At 47.3% G+C, this 16343-nt stretch overlaps 1 protein-coding gene across 2 annotated transcripts; it reads right to left on the bottom strand.

Moving 5' to 3' along the window:
- Positions 1-372: 372 nt before the first annotated feature.
- pik3r3b (phosphoinositide-3-kinase, regulatory subunit 3b (gamma)) lies at positions 373-14484 on the bottom strand. Of its 2 annotated transcripts, none has more exons than XM_053430849.1 (9): positions 14094-14484; positions 5885-6023; positions 5339-5437; positions 4881-5061; positions 4638-4763; positions 4224-4543; positions 3344-3418; positions 2767-2937; positions 373-2609 (listed from the first exon to the last, which is right to left on the bottom strand). In XM_053430849.1, exons 1-9 carry the CDS (start codon positions 14200-14202, stop codon positions 2411-2413), a joined length of 1419 nt encoding a protein of 472 aa, XP_053286824.1. In that variant the 5' UTR covers positions 14203-14484; the 3' UTR covers positions 373-2410. The 2 variants fall into 2 exon arrangements, with proteins under 2 accessions (XP_053286824.1, XP_053286825.1); XM_053430850.1 differs by lacking the exon at positions 14094-14484 and adding an exon at positions 9905-10036.
- Positions 14485-16343: the final 1859 nt, after the last annotated feature.

The following is a 16343-nucleotide window of genomic DNA, read 5'->3' as shown; positions in this document are numbered from 1 at the left end:
GTGGAGATAAACTCGTGGTGGGTACAACCAATGTTGTATCATTCGCTCACAGTGACTCCTCCCCTTCTCAATCAAACGCTTCCTCACAGGGGGCGGGGCTCCGGGATGGGGGGGGCTTTGTAACCAGCTTCGTCTCAGATGTTCGTTTCTGGTTGACGACCTCACAAGCTGTTTGGGGGGGGGGGCTGGGGTGCAGTGAGAACAGCTGCCGTTACAAGGATCACATGATCGCCCTCCCCCTTCACTTTTATTAGGAACCTTGAAGACAGTGACGCCTCCCCCCCCCCCCCCCCCCCCCCCCCCCCTCATTCTTAGTCTGAGACTCCTCAGCCAATCAGCGACCAGAGAATCCCAGGAAAAATTGAATGCAACTTGTTTTTCTCTCCAGTTTTTGAAGATAGTTTTTATTGCGTGATGCTTTTTTATTTGTTTTAGTCTTTGACAGAAAAATGCTTCCACTGGTTATAGAGTCGAGCACTGGTCAAGAAGTTCTGAGCTTCAAGAACCAGTTCAACAGAAATCAAATCAAAAAGAACGGACAAACAAAACGTAGGTTTGACTCCAGAAGCTTCACTGTGCACTTTGATTATCTCTGGGACCGTAGTGCATCTCTCTCTCTCTCTCTCGCTCGCTGCTCGACCGCTGAACTACAGCAACACAACAGCAACACAACTCTAGATTGCACGTTCTTTCAAGTTTTCAGTATTTTCTCCGTGAGCCTGTGTGTCTGCAGCGCGGGGCTCCGCCTCCGGTCGCTGCGTCACACATAAAAAACATTATTTATCAAAGCTTATTATTTCTGAAGGTTTTCTAACAAAACGCACAAAGTGTTCAACCCACAGTGTGTAGCATTCACTCGCCCGTTCTCACTCTCACGGTGTCAACCACACATAAAATGGGTTTTCAGGTTTTCTGGCTCCTCCTGTCGGGTCTCGTGTGGACTCGTTTGTGACCTCGCAGCTCGGAGCGGTCGTTCTAAAGACGTTCACTGAGCAGACGTCTCAGATGAAGAGCCAAGCTCAAGTTTAAATGTGGTTAAACACGCTAAAAAACACCAAGCGACTCTTTTCCCCCGTTAGCACAGAGGAGTTAGCTTTTCTGCTGCTTCCTCCGAGGGAAAGTCACTCATTGCAGTGACTTCACCTCAGAGGAAGAACGAATGAAGTTTAATCTCGCCCGAAAACGTTCTGCTTCCTGGCAGATGCTATCTCATCAGACTACTTGTTTAAAACACTTAAATAATGAATCCTATTTGCTGAGGTCGGGTCGACGCTCCCGGAGCTGAGGTCACAAACGAGTCTAAGTGCTTCCTACTCGACCGTCTGTGTTCACAGGAGTTGTTTCTGTTCTCGTACCATTTGGTTTTCCAGAAAAAAGGCTATTTGGTGCACAAGCACGTGGTCCAAAACTCAGTTTTATGTGTGGTCTCAAACACAACGTCCATTTGTTTCTCTTAGCTCCTCCCCCCGTTCACAAAAGGGGAAAGAAAAGAGGGAAAAGACTCTTTAGCCCCTCCCACTCCACACCAACTTTGGTCTCTGGTTCTAATCTGTGACGCTGCCATTTACACACTGGCAAAACAAAAAACAACCTCTACAGTTCGTATAAAAGCAAAAACCTTTTGTCCTTCAACTCTACAAAACTGTTTAGTGTCACTTGTGCCCCCCCCCCCCTCCCCCTTTAACCCCTCAGCAGCAGCGCTCTACATAGAGGAGCGCTCCACAACGCGAGCGTCCGTTTCCGTTATGCTACATTATTCTTGCTTCTCGTTCGGAGAGGGACAGAAACAGACACTTGACATCATCTTCATCATCTTCACCATCTTCATCATCATCTCCTCTTGCATTTACCACAAACAGAGTTGGGAGTAAAGAAAAAGGAAACATCCAAAACATGAGAACGACTCCAGAAACAAAACAAAAAGTAAAAGAATCATTTGAGGTGAAAGAAAAGGTTTAAAATGGGAATGTTTTGTTGTCGTCTTCTTCTTCTTCTTCTTCGTGGTTTTTTGAGTTTCTAGGTCAAAGTCTGAGCTGGAGCTTCGGTAGCAGCGGGGTCAACCTGAAACTCTGAAGTTGCCTACTCCGTTTCCTTCCTTCCCTCTGGCGCTTAGTTTTAGTTTCACATTCACAAACATTTAAAACTTCCTTGTGCAAATCAAGCAGTCTTTAGAAAGAATGCCCTCCGAAAAATGTTCTTGTAAAAATATATATAACTCCAAGGTGGCTGACGTGTGTGTTGCAGCAAGTGTTTCTATCTATCGTTTACGGGTCTGGTGTCGGGGGGGCGTTTGTACTTCAACCATCCTCCCCCTCCCTCCTTCCTCCACTCCTCCCATTCTCCCTTTCCCCGGGAGGGGGTTGGTTTGTAGTCTATGTGGGAGTGTGAGCAGACGGGGGGGGGGGGGGGTTCATCTGCGTCCGGAGGGCATCTGTGCGTAGACGGGGTAGGCGAGGCGGATGTTGAGCGAGTCGTTGTGCTGCACCAGCGAGGTCTGGTGGTAGTGGAGCACCAGGTCCTTCAGGCTGCCGTACAGGTTGTAGGGCTCCGCGAAGCCGAAGCCCCGCGCCGTGCTGTAGATCACACAGTGCTTCACCTCGCCTTCAACACTGACACACAAAGACACACTCAGTCAATTCACTGACACACAAAAACACACTCGGGTGTCAAAGTTCAATGATCTGATGCAGGCACATTTGAAAACTTTTTGAGAACTGGATAGAGGGATGTGTCAGAAGTGTGCGTTCAGGTGTTGTGTGTACTCACACTACAGAGCAGGCGTAGCAGCCCTTCTTGCTGCTCTCTCGGATGAGGAACGCTCCGTCGGGCTTCCCGATGAGCAGCTCCTCCGACTGGACCCGGTTCAGGTCCCCGACGAACCAGCTCTTCTCATCGCAGTGCGGCAGGTTCTCGTCCTCCTCGGTCACAAAGTAGGCTCTGCACAGACAGCAAGACAGGCACAGGGTGAGCGGGGGGGTTTCAGAGATACACTCATATATACAGTAACAGCATCAACTCCATGATGTACTGAGAGAGCAACACACTTCAACACAAGCTGCACAAACACACGTGTTTCCAGGGGGAGACAAACATGTGAGGAACCAGTCTGAGAGGCTTTACACGTCAGTGGTGGTGGAATCTGAGTTGAATGAATATTTGCAGCTCGTTTTGTATTTTGGTGTCTTGTCTGTATTTGCATCATGTGTGTTGTTGTTGTTATTTGTGTATCTCTATGTTTTTACACGTTGCAGTGCTCTGACCTCTCAGGGCCACCGTACTTCTCTCCTCTTTGGCAGAAGTTTTAACAGAAGAATCTAAAACTCTGAACATAAAGTGAACTTACTCATCAGTGGTCTCGTTCTTGATTCCCAGCCAGTCGTTGATTCGTTTCTGTCGAACTCCTTTGTGATTGAGCCAGCTACAGAGACACACAGAGAGAGAGAGGGAGAACCATTACTACCAGTATCAGTCTGAAAGGCTCCTTTCATTCACCCTGAGCAAACACGAGGCTGAACCCGTCTTCACAGAAAGACTTGGGACGAGGCCAGAGACGCTGAAATGCCGGTGGACTCGTTCTGAGACACAAAGCAGGAAACATCCAGAGGTCTGAGGACAGAGCGATGAACTCTATACTGAGAGATCACAGACACGGTAACTGACACCTTCATATGAACCATCAATGGGATGGACAACATGGCTTCTTTTGGTAAATCTGAAAACATGTTGTATAATCGCAGGCTTTGTTTTTTACAAAATGTTTCTTAGAGTTTTTAGATAAAAGTTTGTAAAAGAAGATATTTCAGTGAGTTTGATTCACAGCAAAGTTCAAACCTTGTGAAATTCCTGTGAAACTATCGTCAGCTCCTCAAGATGTTTGAAAACATAAAGAAACTGAACAAACCCCTCGAGTCCAACCTTTAAAACATTTGTTCTTTCTGATCAGAGAACCTAAACATGCTGTACTCCCCCCCCCCCCCCCTCCTGAGTCAACACATCTGACTGGAGACTTAACAGCAGCGTGTAGATGTCCCTGCTTCATATAGAGTCTGTCCTCAGATGTCCTGCAGCTCTTCTGTCCTAACGAGACCTCGTCCTCGCTGCACTCAGGCAAGTATCAGTCAATTAAAAAAGATCTAATCTGCTGAACTTATCTGAAAATAGGTTCTAATGTGAAACGCCACTGTCCTGATGACGCTGAGCCGCTTGTCTCGTGATGTACTTACACTAGATACTGGTCCCTGATCTTGCGGAGCTGTATGAGGTCGGGCTTCAGGCTGTTCATCTTCTTGTCCGTCTCACGGTTGTCCATGGCTTGTGTCTTCAGGTCCTGCTCCAGCCGCACCTTGCTGTCGTGGATCTCTCCGAGCCGCGACTTGAGCTTCTCGTAGTTCATGGTGATCCGCTCGATCTCCTTGTCGTTGCCCTCGCGGCGGAAGCGCTCGATGTAGTCCTTGCTGTAGCGCTCCTGCGTGTGACACTGCTCCTCGAAGATCTTGATGGTCTCGTTGAAGGCTTCGATGGCCGTGCGCTTCATCTGGATCTCCTGAGGGAGGAGGAGGAGGAGGAGGAGGAGGTGAGCGAGGGAAACGAGAACAGAAGCAGATTTCTCTTTGTGTTGAGTTTGTGTTTGTTCGTACCTGCGACGTCTTGGTGTATTCTTCGTACAGTCGGTCGTACTCTTTGCTCTTCTCCTGGTACTGATTGTGATATTCCTGGAGCTTCTTCCCAACCGCATCGATGTTATCCTCCTTCACCAGCTGGTCCTGAGGGGTGGAGGAGGACAGACACAAGCATTAGAGATGGAGCCGTGCACAGACACTCAACATGGAGCTGTGTGCGTTCAGCTGTGATGTTTTAAACTTGTTCTCATGAGTTCACACCTGCTGGAAGCGGGAGATGGGGAACACCAGTTTGACGTCCAGCTTGGTGTTGTACTGAGCCAGAGACTCGTGTCTGTAGTGGCTGATGAGATCCACCACCGAGCTGAAGGTCAGCGGGTCGGAGAAGCCGTACTTCCCGTCGCGGTGGTAGATCTTTATCAGCTTGTTGTTTCCCCCTTTCCTGAACACAGAGCAGACGAGCACATGATCAGAACATGTTCAGATATGTACAGTGACAAATTATAAACATGGATCAGATTATTGTTAACGTTAAAACTTTAACGGCGTCGAGTTTCCCTCAGAACACTGTATTTCCAGGACGCTGGGAGATTTGCTCCAGTTTACCAGGAGGCTGTGCAGTACTACAGTACTCCACAGTACTCTACAGTACCATAGTACTCCACAGTACTACAGTACACAGAAAAGCCTGAATGTGTGACAGAGCTTGAGGAGTTTACCTCAGTGTGAGAGTGTAGTCGCCCTGCATCTTGGTGGAGGCGTCCCGCACCAGGAAGGTCCCGTCGGGCATGTCTCTGAGTTTGTCGTTCACCTCTTCCCTGAAAAGCAGAAGATGCAGAGGAGGAGAAACAGAGTGAGAGCAGGTTGAGAGAGCTGTGCACATGGAGTTCAGTGAGGACTTCCCCCCGCAGCCACACACCTCAGAGTAAACAGCCCATCAGTTAAGTGATGTTGGGAGTGACTGGGCGGACTGGTCCCAGCTCAGTGTGTGTGTGTGTGTGTGTGTTATAGGTGGCAGACTGGCTGTCTCCACTGTGGGTGTGGTTATCATCTGACTGTGTGTGCACTAGCTGAGCACCAACCTACACTTAGGCAGGTCTCACTCCTGATCATCAAAAACTCATTTACACTGAATTATAAAAATCATTTCACGTTGACGTGTTTTATTCTGAAACTCAAACGTAATGGAGCCACTTCCTGTGACATGTCTGCGTGATGGATTTACTCTGTGATCTCAGCCCTGATGGTGTCTCACTCAGTCTTACCTGGATATGTCTCCCCAGTACCACTCTGCCTCCTGCAGCGAGCAGCCTGCTCCTCCATCCTTGGGGCCGTTGGTGCTGCCGCCCCCCCCCACCACGACCGAGGAGGGCTGCTGGGGCTTTGCCGGCTTTGGAGGAAGAGCTGGAGGAGGAGAAGAGAGAAGATGTCAGAAGTGAAGGAGAACCGGGGTTCTACTGAGGCCATGGCTTCAAACATCAGCCCGGCTTCTTGTGATCATGTGCAGAAACAATCACAGAACATGGAGAATGTTTCAATGTGAAACATTCACTTCATATGCAAATGATAACACAGGAGTTATTAATCATAGTGGCAGGACGAGCACGGCCCATAAATCCTCACAGTTCTCACTGTGGTTGATATTGAAGCAGATTATATTAACATAACATTAAAATATTAACGTCAGAACTCAGCTGACATGTGACCTAACTTCTGAGTTTCACTCAGGATCATTAAAGTCTGAAGTTTAAATGTTATGATGATGATAAATATTGACTCTTTTAAACACTGAGCAGACTAATGAACAAAAGAACTCGACAAACATGAGCTCAAAGTTGATGACAGTGTCCTACAGAACAACAGGTCGAGACCCAACTGGATTAAACCACAACTTGTATTTAGGGAAGTCAGTGAACTGTGTAGAAACAGCTGCTGCTTTTCAGACGTGAGTGGAATCTTCCCTCATCGTTCATCTCACAGAACTTTCATTTACAAGAGTTCAGGAACATCTGGATACAGTTTAAGGAACAGCAGTGTAATTACTGGAGAGCGCCTACATCACAAATCACTTACACACACACACACACACAGAGAGACACATACAGACACACACAGGATCCAGTGAAAGGGGAGCGCACGCCGCTGGATGGAACCAGACATGCCAGCGGAGCGCCCATCAACATTCTGGCCTCGCAAATTACACCAGAGGACACGCACACCCACGGTCCATGGAAACTCCCACAATGCATCAGTGACAGTGGAGAAACGCAACATGTGCAGTTACATGAGCGTTACTCACCGGGTGTTAACGTGTCACTCTACTCACGGCTGCTGCTGCTGCGTTACTGCAACACTCGACAGACACACACACCCCTGGATCCCCCGGGCCACTCCCCCGGGACCACACCATTAAAACAACCTGTCACCGATTCCACTGTACCACTGATCCACTGTACCACTGAACCACTGATCCACTGTACCACTGTACCACTGATCCACTCACATCGTCACGGAGCAGTTTAACTCGGGTTCAGCAGGTCGAGCTGAAAATAACGTACGACATAGTTTGATTTTATCAAAAGTCGTCAGGACACAAGATATATAAATACACATGTTCCATTTGTGTACATTGTTTTAATTAAGACAGTTGAGCTGAATCACACATAAAGGCTGTTGAGGCCTCTGCAGCCACCAGGGGGCCCCAAAACTTAAGGAGGATGAAGTATGAGTCTCTTACTTTTTTCTTTTGTTGAGAGAATATATTTTTCGAGACATTTTTCATATTTAAAATTCCACACAACTGATGGTAAATCATGATTCTCACAAAGGCTTCGTCTGACCGACTCCAGAGGAGAGTGTTTGGTTTTAAAACACCACAACTCAGTGTGTGTGCTACTGAGAATACACAATCTGAATATGAAGAGAGAAGTGATGTTATTAATAAAACACACACACATGCTCAGAGCAGATTTTCAGTCCAGAGGAATGTGCGTAGGAGCTCGGTGGCACCTCCTCTTCCTCTCCCGCTCTTTGTTCCCACTTTCAACTCGTCCTCACTCTCTCTCTCCTCTCCTTCCTCTCACTCTCTCCCTCCTCCTCCTCCTTCTCTCACTCTCTCCCTCCCTCCCTCCCTCTCTCCCTCCTCCTCCTGCACGTCAGTCACTGTGTTCGCACTGAAACTGTCATTCTGCAGCTGCACCGTCCCCCCCCCCGTCAGCACTCTGTGGACATGTGCACCTCCATAATATAACAGAGTGGAAACTCACTTCATATTTAAAGATAACGTTTTGTCCAATTTAATATTCAGAGGGGAAATTAAATATTTTCAAACTGCTCAAACTTGACGGAAACACACTACAAGGTGTGTGTGTGTGTGTGTGTCAGTGTGGACGTTCACAAAGAACAGTGTCACAACAGGACAATAGGTCGTTCAAAGAGCTGCAACTATTCATTTTCTTTTTGCAATAAGATAAAAATAATAAAGGGTTTGGAGTTAAGACATGTTCATTTTGTTTGATTTCCATTAAACACATGAATTTGTAACTGACAGCGATGCAGAAAGGATCCACCACATGAAAGTTTGATGATGATGTATCACTTCAGCGTCAGAGGAACAACAGGACAATGAACTGGACCAACACACACAGACACACACACACACACAGACACACACAATGAATCGGAGGTAGTGACCTCCACGGAGCCGAACCCTCCGACTCGCTGATCAATACTTCTGATCACTCCGTTATTTATTTAACCAGCTGTCCTGCGTTAAAGAAGCCGAACACACACATGACAACTGTCCGAACAAAGAGGACACATCCCCACAATGCCGTAGAAAATGAAAACTGATCAAAATAAACCACTGTAGTGTAACAAATCAGGAAAAAGATCACAATCACAACGACTGCACAACATCGCCCTGAGAGCGAGGGACGAACAAAGGGGACCGTCAGTGCAACGTGCCCTCCCCCCCCCTCCCCCTCAGCAGACAAAGGAGCAGCGCTCTGCCACACACACACACACACACACACACGCACACGTACACACACAGAGCGATATCACTTGTCATCACATATGCAGCAGATACACACAGCTCTCCTGAACAATGACTGTCAGCACGGACTGACACACATACAGGATAAACACGCACACATGCGCACACACCCACATGCACTCCGCATCCCAGCTGATCATTTGGGGGGGGGGGGGGGGTGCAGCCCAATTCAGTAGCAGCGACCTAACATTAACAAAGATCCTCGCTGCAGCAAGAGTTCTCACACAACAGTGAATTTACTGCACAGACTGAGAGCAACTAAAACCTCAGAGCACGATGCACTGAGCAGCTTCTGCATTTTAATCCATTTTAGTTTTATAAGTTTACAGTGAAGTGAGGAGCAGATGGGTGTCCGTGTGTGTGTGTGTGTGTGTGTGTGTGTCCGTGTGTGTGTGTGAGCATCTACAGTATGTGGGTGTGTTTCAGCGTCACAGCTGTGAAAGCATGCACACATGGAGAAACTCTTTCCTTTTCCAAACTGGGTTCAGATTTCAACCACATTAACTCTTGAGTAACTCACATCTCACATTAGTTTTGACATTAAAATCTAATTTATTAATATTTGAATTTCTAGAAACTGAGAAAAGTGGCAACTCTCTGCATCTGGGAATCTGGAGCCAGTTTCTTTTTTTTACTTTAAATAAGAAACTTTCCATCAAGCACCAGTTCCCACAGAATGTCAGCACTAAAGCACAAGAGCCACAAACAATGACCACGAGTGCACGGACACACACTCTGCAGGCGTCAGGTCGCGTGCCACAAGATGAGTGACAGGAGGGGGGGGGGGGGAGAAGAAAAGACAGAGGGGGGGGGGGGGGAAATGAAGTAGAAGAAAGAAGGAAGAGTCGAACTGGACAAATGAAAAGATGTGGATCCAGCTGGGAATGAGGAGAATTTAGCAACTGAGACAGAGAGAAAAGACTGACCGAAGAAAGAAAGGAAAGAAAAGAAGGAAGACGTGTAGAAAGAAAAGACAGAAAAGGGACAGAAGGGAGAAAGAAGTAAAGGCAGAACAAAAATACAAAGACGTGGATCCAGATTGGAAAGAGGGAGGTGGATTAAGCATGTGAGAAAGAAAGACAAGAAGAAAGATCGAGAAGAAAGGATGAAAGAAAGAGAAGAAGAAAGGAAGCAAGCAAGAAGGAAATTAATGATGAGTGGAAGGATGGAAGAACAAAGAGGCAGAGGAAGAGAAAACAGAACAAATCTGTTCCGTTCTGTCTCTTACCGTCCTCCACCATAGCGCTCTCCGTTAGCTGCATGCTGCCACTCGTCTCTCAGCTGTTTCCCTCCTCCTCTCTCTACCTCTCTCTCTCTCTACCTCTCTCTCACTCCCCTCCCTCTCTTGCTCTCTCTCCTCCTCCACTACCTCCTCCTCCACTGCCACCTCCTCCTCCGGCTCTGGGCTCCGCCACACTGAAGAACAGAGTGAGCGGGGCTGAACCTAAAAGACGGATGATGCGCTAACTAATCCGAGCGTGGAGGCCCGCCCCCTCAGCCAATCGGGAGGCCGGGTGGAGGGGGGACTAAACGGAGGAAGGGGGGGGGGGGGGGGGGGGGGGGGCCGCAGCTCATAAGGGAAAGAAAGGAAGAGAGAAAGAAGGAAAGGAGGGAGGTGGAGTTACCCACTGGTATATCCATTCCTTCTGGGGAAGCACAGCAGCATCAGGCAGTAAATCAACAGGTCGTTTCTCCTGAGCACAGCGACTGGATGTGAGTCTCACTTCTTCATTATTAACATTATTCACTCGTTCACTCCCGTCAGCTGATCCCAGAACCACAGAGATGAATCCAAACATTCTACAATAATTAAACAATCAATTGACACTAAAAAAAAGCCTTAAATTCTCCAAATTCATTTTATGCAAGCGACCACAAAAGAACCTGCAGGTACAATAATACTAATATCACTTATGCATATAATGATCCAATTAGTGCAAGTATACATGTGCATATGAACATGCAAACTGACAATCATCAGCAACCGATGTTAAAAACAGACAAAGAAATAATAATCTCTTTATGTCGTCAGCGCAACAAATGAAACCAGAGCAGCAGCGACTGCATTAGCATTTCAACACATCCATCTCCAAGACAACTGAGCCCCACACGTCCAGGGACAAAGACTTTGTGTTGCGGCTAAAAGCTGCACAAAGATTGTGAGTGCACCTCGAGTCGGAGTCTTAATCTGCCGTCGAGCGACAACCTCCCAGGTCAGCGATGATGAATCCGAGTCTTAATCTGCAGGATCTTCGGAACAGGTTTAATTTATGTCGAGGTAATGACCCTCGTAAAAGACTCAGCGACACATATGGGCTGCAAACATCCAGAGGATTACGTGTCCTCTGGGCCACATGTCAGTCCAGTCCTGCAGATGATGATTATGATTATGATTATGTCCTGTACACGGAGCGGACACTTGGCCGCCGTGTGTGAATGATGTCACAGACGCACTCAGCTGCTGTCAGAGGAACCACAGCAGGTCCGACCGACAGGGAGAAGGAATCAAAATCCCACAAAGACAGATTTAGATTCTATAAAACACTGTGATTCCTAGATTTCCAGTAATTTCTGCAAATTTCAGTGTGAAATGCAAATGAGACAGATATCATTGTCCTTGAATAAAGAAATGTGCTGTCATGTTCTCTACTGTAAATCTCCCGAGTGCAGTCGTGTGAATCTCTAAACCTCTATCGACGATCACAATGAAAAAGATACGAGTTGACTGACAAGAATCATCTCAAGGTTTTCAAATTAATGCATTGATTTCAGTAAAAAAACCATAATATGATGACATCATCAAGGTCCTTAAACAGCAGCTTGAAAGCTTCTCCTCTCGTCAATGCAACTCGACCGTTGTGTAACCGAGCAGAACAAAGGGCACAGATCTGCAAAATGAGCATTCAACGTTATATCCACAACCTTCCAAAGCCAAGCTGTGACACAGAGACGTGTCAAGCGTGTGCAAGTTGTTATGTAGCAAACATGTGACAAGATACTACATGGAAGTGAGGAGAACCAGGAAGTAGCGTGAAGTACGTGGGAACGACAAAATCTCTGGCACGGTCCTTTACCTAAACTGCCCCGGTGATTTTCCATTGAAAGATGAGACTCATCGTTCTCACACACACACAGACACACAAAGTTGATGGTAGAAACGCTGGCTTTGCCCTCCCCTGGGACTGGGGGGGGGGGGGGGGGGGGCTGATGGTGGCACTCCACCTGTGCTAATCACACACAGAGACATGCACTTAAACTGTCACTGAGACATTCACGTTTCAATTCCAGCATAATAAATATTCTAATGAACATCTGCGGGATGCTCCTCTTCTATTTCCTCCAGTCTCCTCTGCCCTTTATCACCCCCCCCCCCCTTCCTTCTCCCCCCGTTTTTCACCCTCTGTCACCACAGTTCTTCCTCTTAGATGACACGTCTCACACACACACACAGACACACACACAGACACACACTGTGTTCACATGTTCAGGAAGTGACACACAGGGAAAAGAACTAAAATACAGTTCAAACTGCTGCATCCCTGTGGTGAATAAACCTGTTTAGTGAGAAGAGGAGTTTAACTGCATCACTGCAAGGACGGAGCTGAAACTGTCTTTGATAAAAACTATTTTTTTTTACAATTTTTTAACCTTGACATGCATGAAAATATCCTGGGTGTATCAGAAGTGATGCTCCAGAGTGTTGACAGGTTTGTTTGAAGTTGAAGTTATAGACGCTTCCCTTACACTTGATTATATCTTGAATGTAAGAATTGACTGTGGATTCAACTCAAGATGCAAAGAGAAGAACATGTTCACATGATGTGAAAATGCATCTGGAACATGGTTTAGAATCATCGTGCTGTTCCAGTTCTGTGTTCCTGCTCTGATGAAGCTTAAGGGATTTCACTGCTTCGTGTCTGCACCGAGCCAAAGACAAGACACGGCCCTCTGCTGCAGAGCGTCCTCAGTACAGTACGTCTCAATGGACAGATGGACCAAGAGAAAGGAGGAGAATGAAAAAGGGGGGAAAGAGCTACTGGGCAAACTGCATTCAAACAGCGCCTCCTGGAAGCAACACAACGTCCCACATCTGCGCCATGAAGCGTTCAGTGCACCGAGGGGAGAGAAAGAAAAGGAGGGGAGGGAGGGGGGGGGGGGGGTGTCAAATGACACTGGCACAATTGCTGAGGAGTGAGTGAATGAATGAAACCTTCAGATGAGGGTGACAGTCGGTCGTACAGGGGCACAAAGCCTCCGAGCTGCGTGGCACTGAAGGATGTTATGATTATAAAATGCTCCGGAGTGTTCTATTCCAGTTTTTATTCCTTCCATCCCCCCCCCCAGCCAGAGAGGATGTCTGCACGACCCGCAGCTTTTGAATTTCTGAGTAATTATAGATTTAAAAAAAGACATCATTTCAAGGAGGATACAGAAAAGTGTTGATGGTGCCGAGGATCTATATACGATGAACTGCTTTAATATTTTGTGGATTTTAGTCTCAGATGATTCTGGATTCTAAGTCTGTCATCTTCTTCAAACACTCATCATATTATAGAACATGAAGCAGGTCAAAGGAAGATTGAAGCACAGACTTCATGAGTATTGTCTCTAACAGATGACAAGATAAAGATGGGTTTCAAGTGATGTCATTGTTGTCAACGCTGGAAACTGTTATTAAAAAAATCTTCTTTTTAAATCCTGTTTCCAGAATATAACAACAAAAAGGATTGTTGTGGGCTAAATGGGGAAAACTGCAGGAATGATGATGAATGAATAAAAATGATCAGATATATAAATGCAATGCACTGGAGGAAGCAATAGGATTCAGGACACCGGATGGGGGGTGCAGGAGGGTTCACACTGATTCCAACACACACCAAAGACAACACCTCCTCCGTCCTGGAGTTATGTCCGGGCAAGATCCCACTGTCATGCAGCCTAGACCCTCTGTCATGCAGCCTAGACCCTCTGTCCTGCAGCCTAGACCCTCTGTCCTGCAGCCTAGACCCTCTGTCCTGCAGCCTAGACCCTCTGTCCTGCAGCCTAGACCCTCTGTCCTGCAGCCTAGACCTCCACTCTCCTAAAGACTATACCCTACCGTCCTCCATCCAAGACCTAAGACAGAGGGTTTAGGCTCCAGGATAGTGGAGGTCTAGCCTGGAGCTCCTTTATGTTGAGACCTGAGCTCATTTACCCGGGAGCTAGCTCCAGCCTAGACCTCCACTGTCCTGGAGCTAGTCCTAGCCTAGACGCGTCTGTCCTGGAGCTACGTCCAGCCAAGATCAACGCCTGTCCTGGAGCTCGTCCTAGGCTAGACCCCTCTCTCCAGGAACTAGCCCCAGCCTGGACCCCCTCTCTCCAGGGAACCAGCCCCAGCCTGGACCCCCTCTCCCCGGGAACTAGCCTGCTCCTCTCACCTGGCGGCTGGTCCATCTCCAGGTAGAAGATGAGCTCGGTGGAGTAGGGCATCATCACGTCCCTCCAGTCCCCCTCCTCCTGGTCCGCGGTCCACACCGTGTTGTACATGTCTTCCCCGGTCTGTCTCCGGGGGACCGTGACGGGGACAGAAGAACCGTGGATGTGTAAAATGAGGACGAGCTAACCGAGGTCCTGTGTCTGAATCCCGGCTCCAGACCCGAATCAACGCACGGACTGTGGACGGCACGCCCCGGGCTGCTCCCTCCGACACACCGCTGTGACCGCGCCGGGCCTCTTCATGGAGCCCCGGGGGTCGTGTACAGTAACCCGGGTTAGAGGAGTCGGCGGGGGGACAGTGGAACCCGGCTCCGCGGTTCGGCCGCTCTCCTGCTCGCCTCCATTTTAACTTCACTGTGACGACTGGAGGTAGGAGGAGGCTGAGTACGGCTGGGACGTACCACTGCGGTGCGGGGCGCGGGGGGGGAGGACCGAACCAACCTTCACCAACAACGATACACGAACACACCAACACAACACTAAATAACACACAACAACCGGAAACATCACCCCTACACACAACACGAACAGAGAGCGTTTAACGCGTATATGTCTGCGTCTTCTTCAGATGACGTTCACCCTTAATCACACTCGCAATGGTTTACTCCGCTCTTTCTCCAGCCAATCGCTGAGCGAGCCTGTGCGCACGAGCTGAGAGGCAGGATTTTAAAGCCAATAGGAAACGACTGTTCAAATATAATAAAATATTATATTTATTATATAAATCAAATATAAATGACACAAGACGAATACAAATAAGCATTTAAAAGATTTAAATAAAAAAATTATGAATAAGATTAGAAATAAAAGAGTGAAAGTGAAAGTGAAAATTATCTGATTTAATAAAGGACTTGGCAAACAGGAAGAATCCTTCTGAGCATTGATCTAAAGCTGGTTTCATAACCGTGGAGGAGAAGCCCTGATGGCTGCTCCTCCATGTTCAGTTTGGACTCTGGGGACAGAAAGCTGCCAACTTAGAAAACACGTGAAAATATATGAAAATCATCATCAGTCCGATGACACACAAACTGCAAAGAGTCCAACACATTAGAATACAGCCGAGTGATGAACCTGCTGTAGTTCAATGCTTCGTGATGTTTGAAGTCTGCTGCTCGTCAGAGGTGATGGGAAGTCACAGAGCACAAAACACAACTTCCAACCGAGAACCTCGAGAAATTTCTATTAATCCATCTTGGCTATCGGTTCGGTTACAAGTTACACATCAGAAGAAAAGGAAGACAATCCAATGTGTGGTTTGGAATGACATGAAAAAATTGCATGAATTATGAGCTAACCTCTGTACCGGTTCAATGTGTTGTCTTTAGTTTACTTTATAGTGCAGACATTTTCCAGAGTTTATAACTGAAAACAGCTGCACATGCTGAGGAACACAACTATCCACTTTGATGTTACGTGTCTTAGCCGGACTCTGGATCCTCCTCTGCACCCAATCCAATAATACAACATCTAATAAACCATCATGGTTTATCAGGAGAAGCTTTGTTTCAGACCTTTGTCCTCAGAACCAGTGTAAATACATTCTGTCTGATGGAGCTGCAGCTCGTTCTGTGCTCACTAAGCTTCTTTAACTCCAGAGGAGGAAGAGATGCCATTAACCACGTGGAGCGAGCCGCCCACAGTGAGGTGTAAGCACAGTTACAGTAAATAATATGGAAGCTTAACCACAATCTAACGGATGCTAGAGAGGTGCAAACATGTATTTAGGAGGCCTATAAGGCGGGGATTACTGCACACACATCAAAACACACACCTGCTAGGATGGATATTATGGATTTACAGGATTGTTGGTACAGGTCTGATTCAGGACGGATCTGCACGGCTCCTTTTTTCTGATTTAAATCTGCTGTAATCTGTGTTTTTATACGTCTTTACTGTTTGGTTCACCAGCTCTCGTGTTTTTCCCGTCTGTGTATTTTCTTCTCTGTGCAGAGCTGCTATATTATTCTGTGTTTTCTTGCTTTAGCCCGTTTTACAGATCTTTGGCTGTTGTCTTCGAAGTTAGCAGCTTGTTAGTAGTCGAGGCTGTTTCGCTGATTCGAGTGTTCTCTCTCTCTGTTGGGGTCAGTTTGGGACGACTACTTTTGGCCGGAGGTCGTGATTGTCCTCAGGTCTGTTCAGACAGACACTGATCCTCCTCTGATCCGTTTTAGATCAATTTCCCCAAAAAAAGA

Source organism: Pleuronectes platessa, chromosome 9, assembly GCF_947347685.1.
Source record: "Pleuronectes platessa chromosome 9, fPlePla1.1, whole genome shotgun sequence".
Taxonomy (NCBI): Eukaryota; Metazoa; Chordata; class Actinopteri; order Pleuronectiformes; family Pleuronectidae; genus Pleuronectes; species Pleuronectes platessa.
Note: the sequence above shows the minus strand (reverse complement) of the source record. Positions and strands in the feature narration are given on the sequence as shown.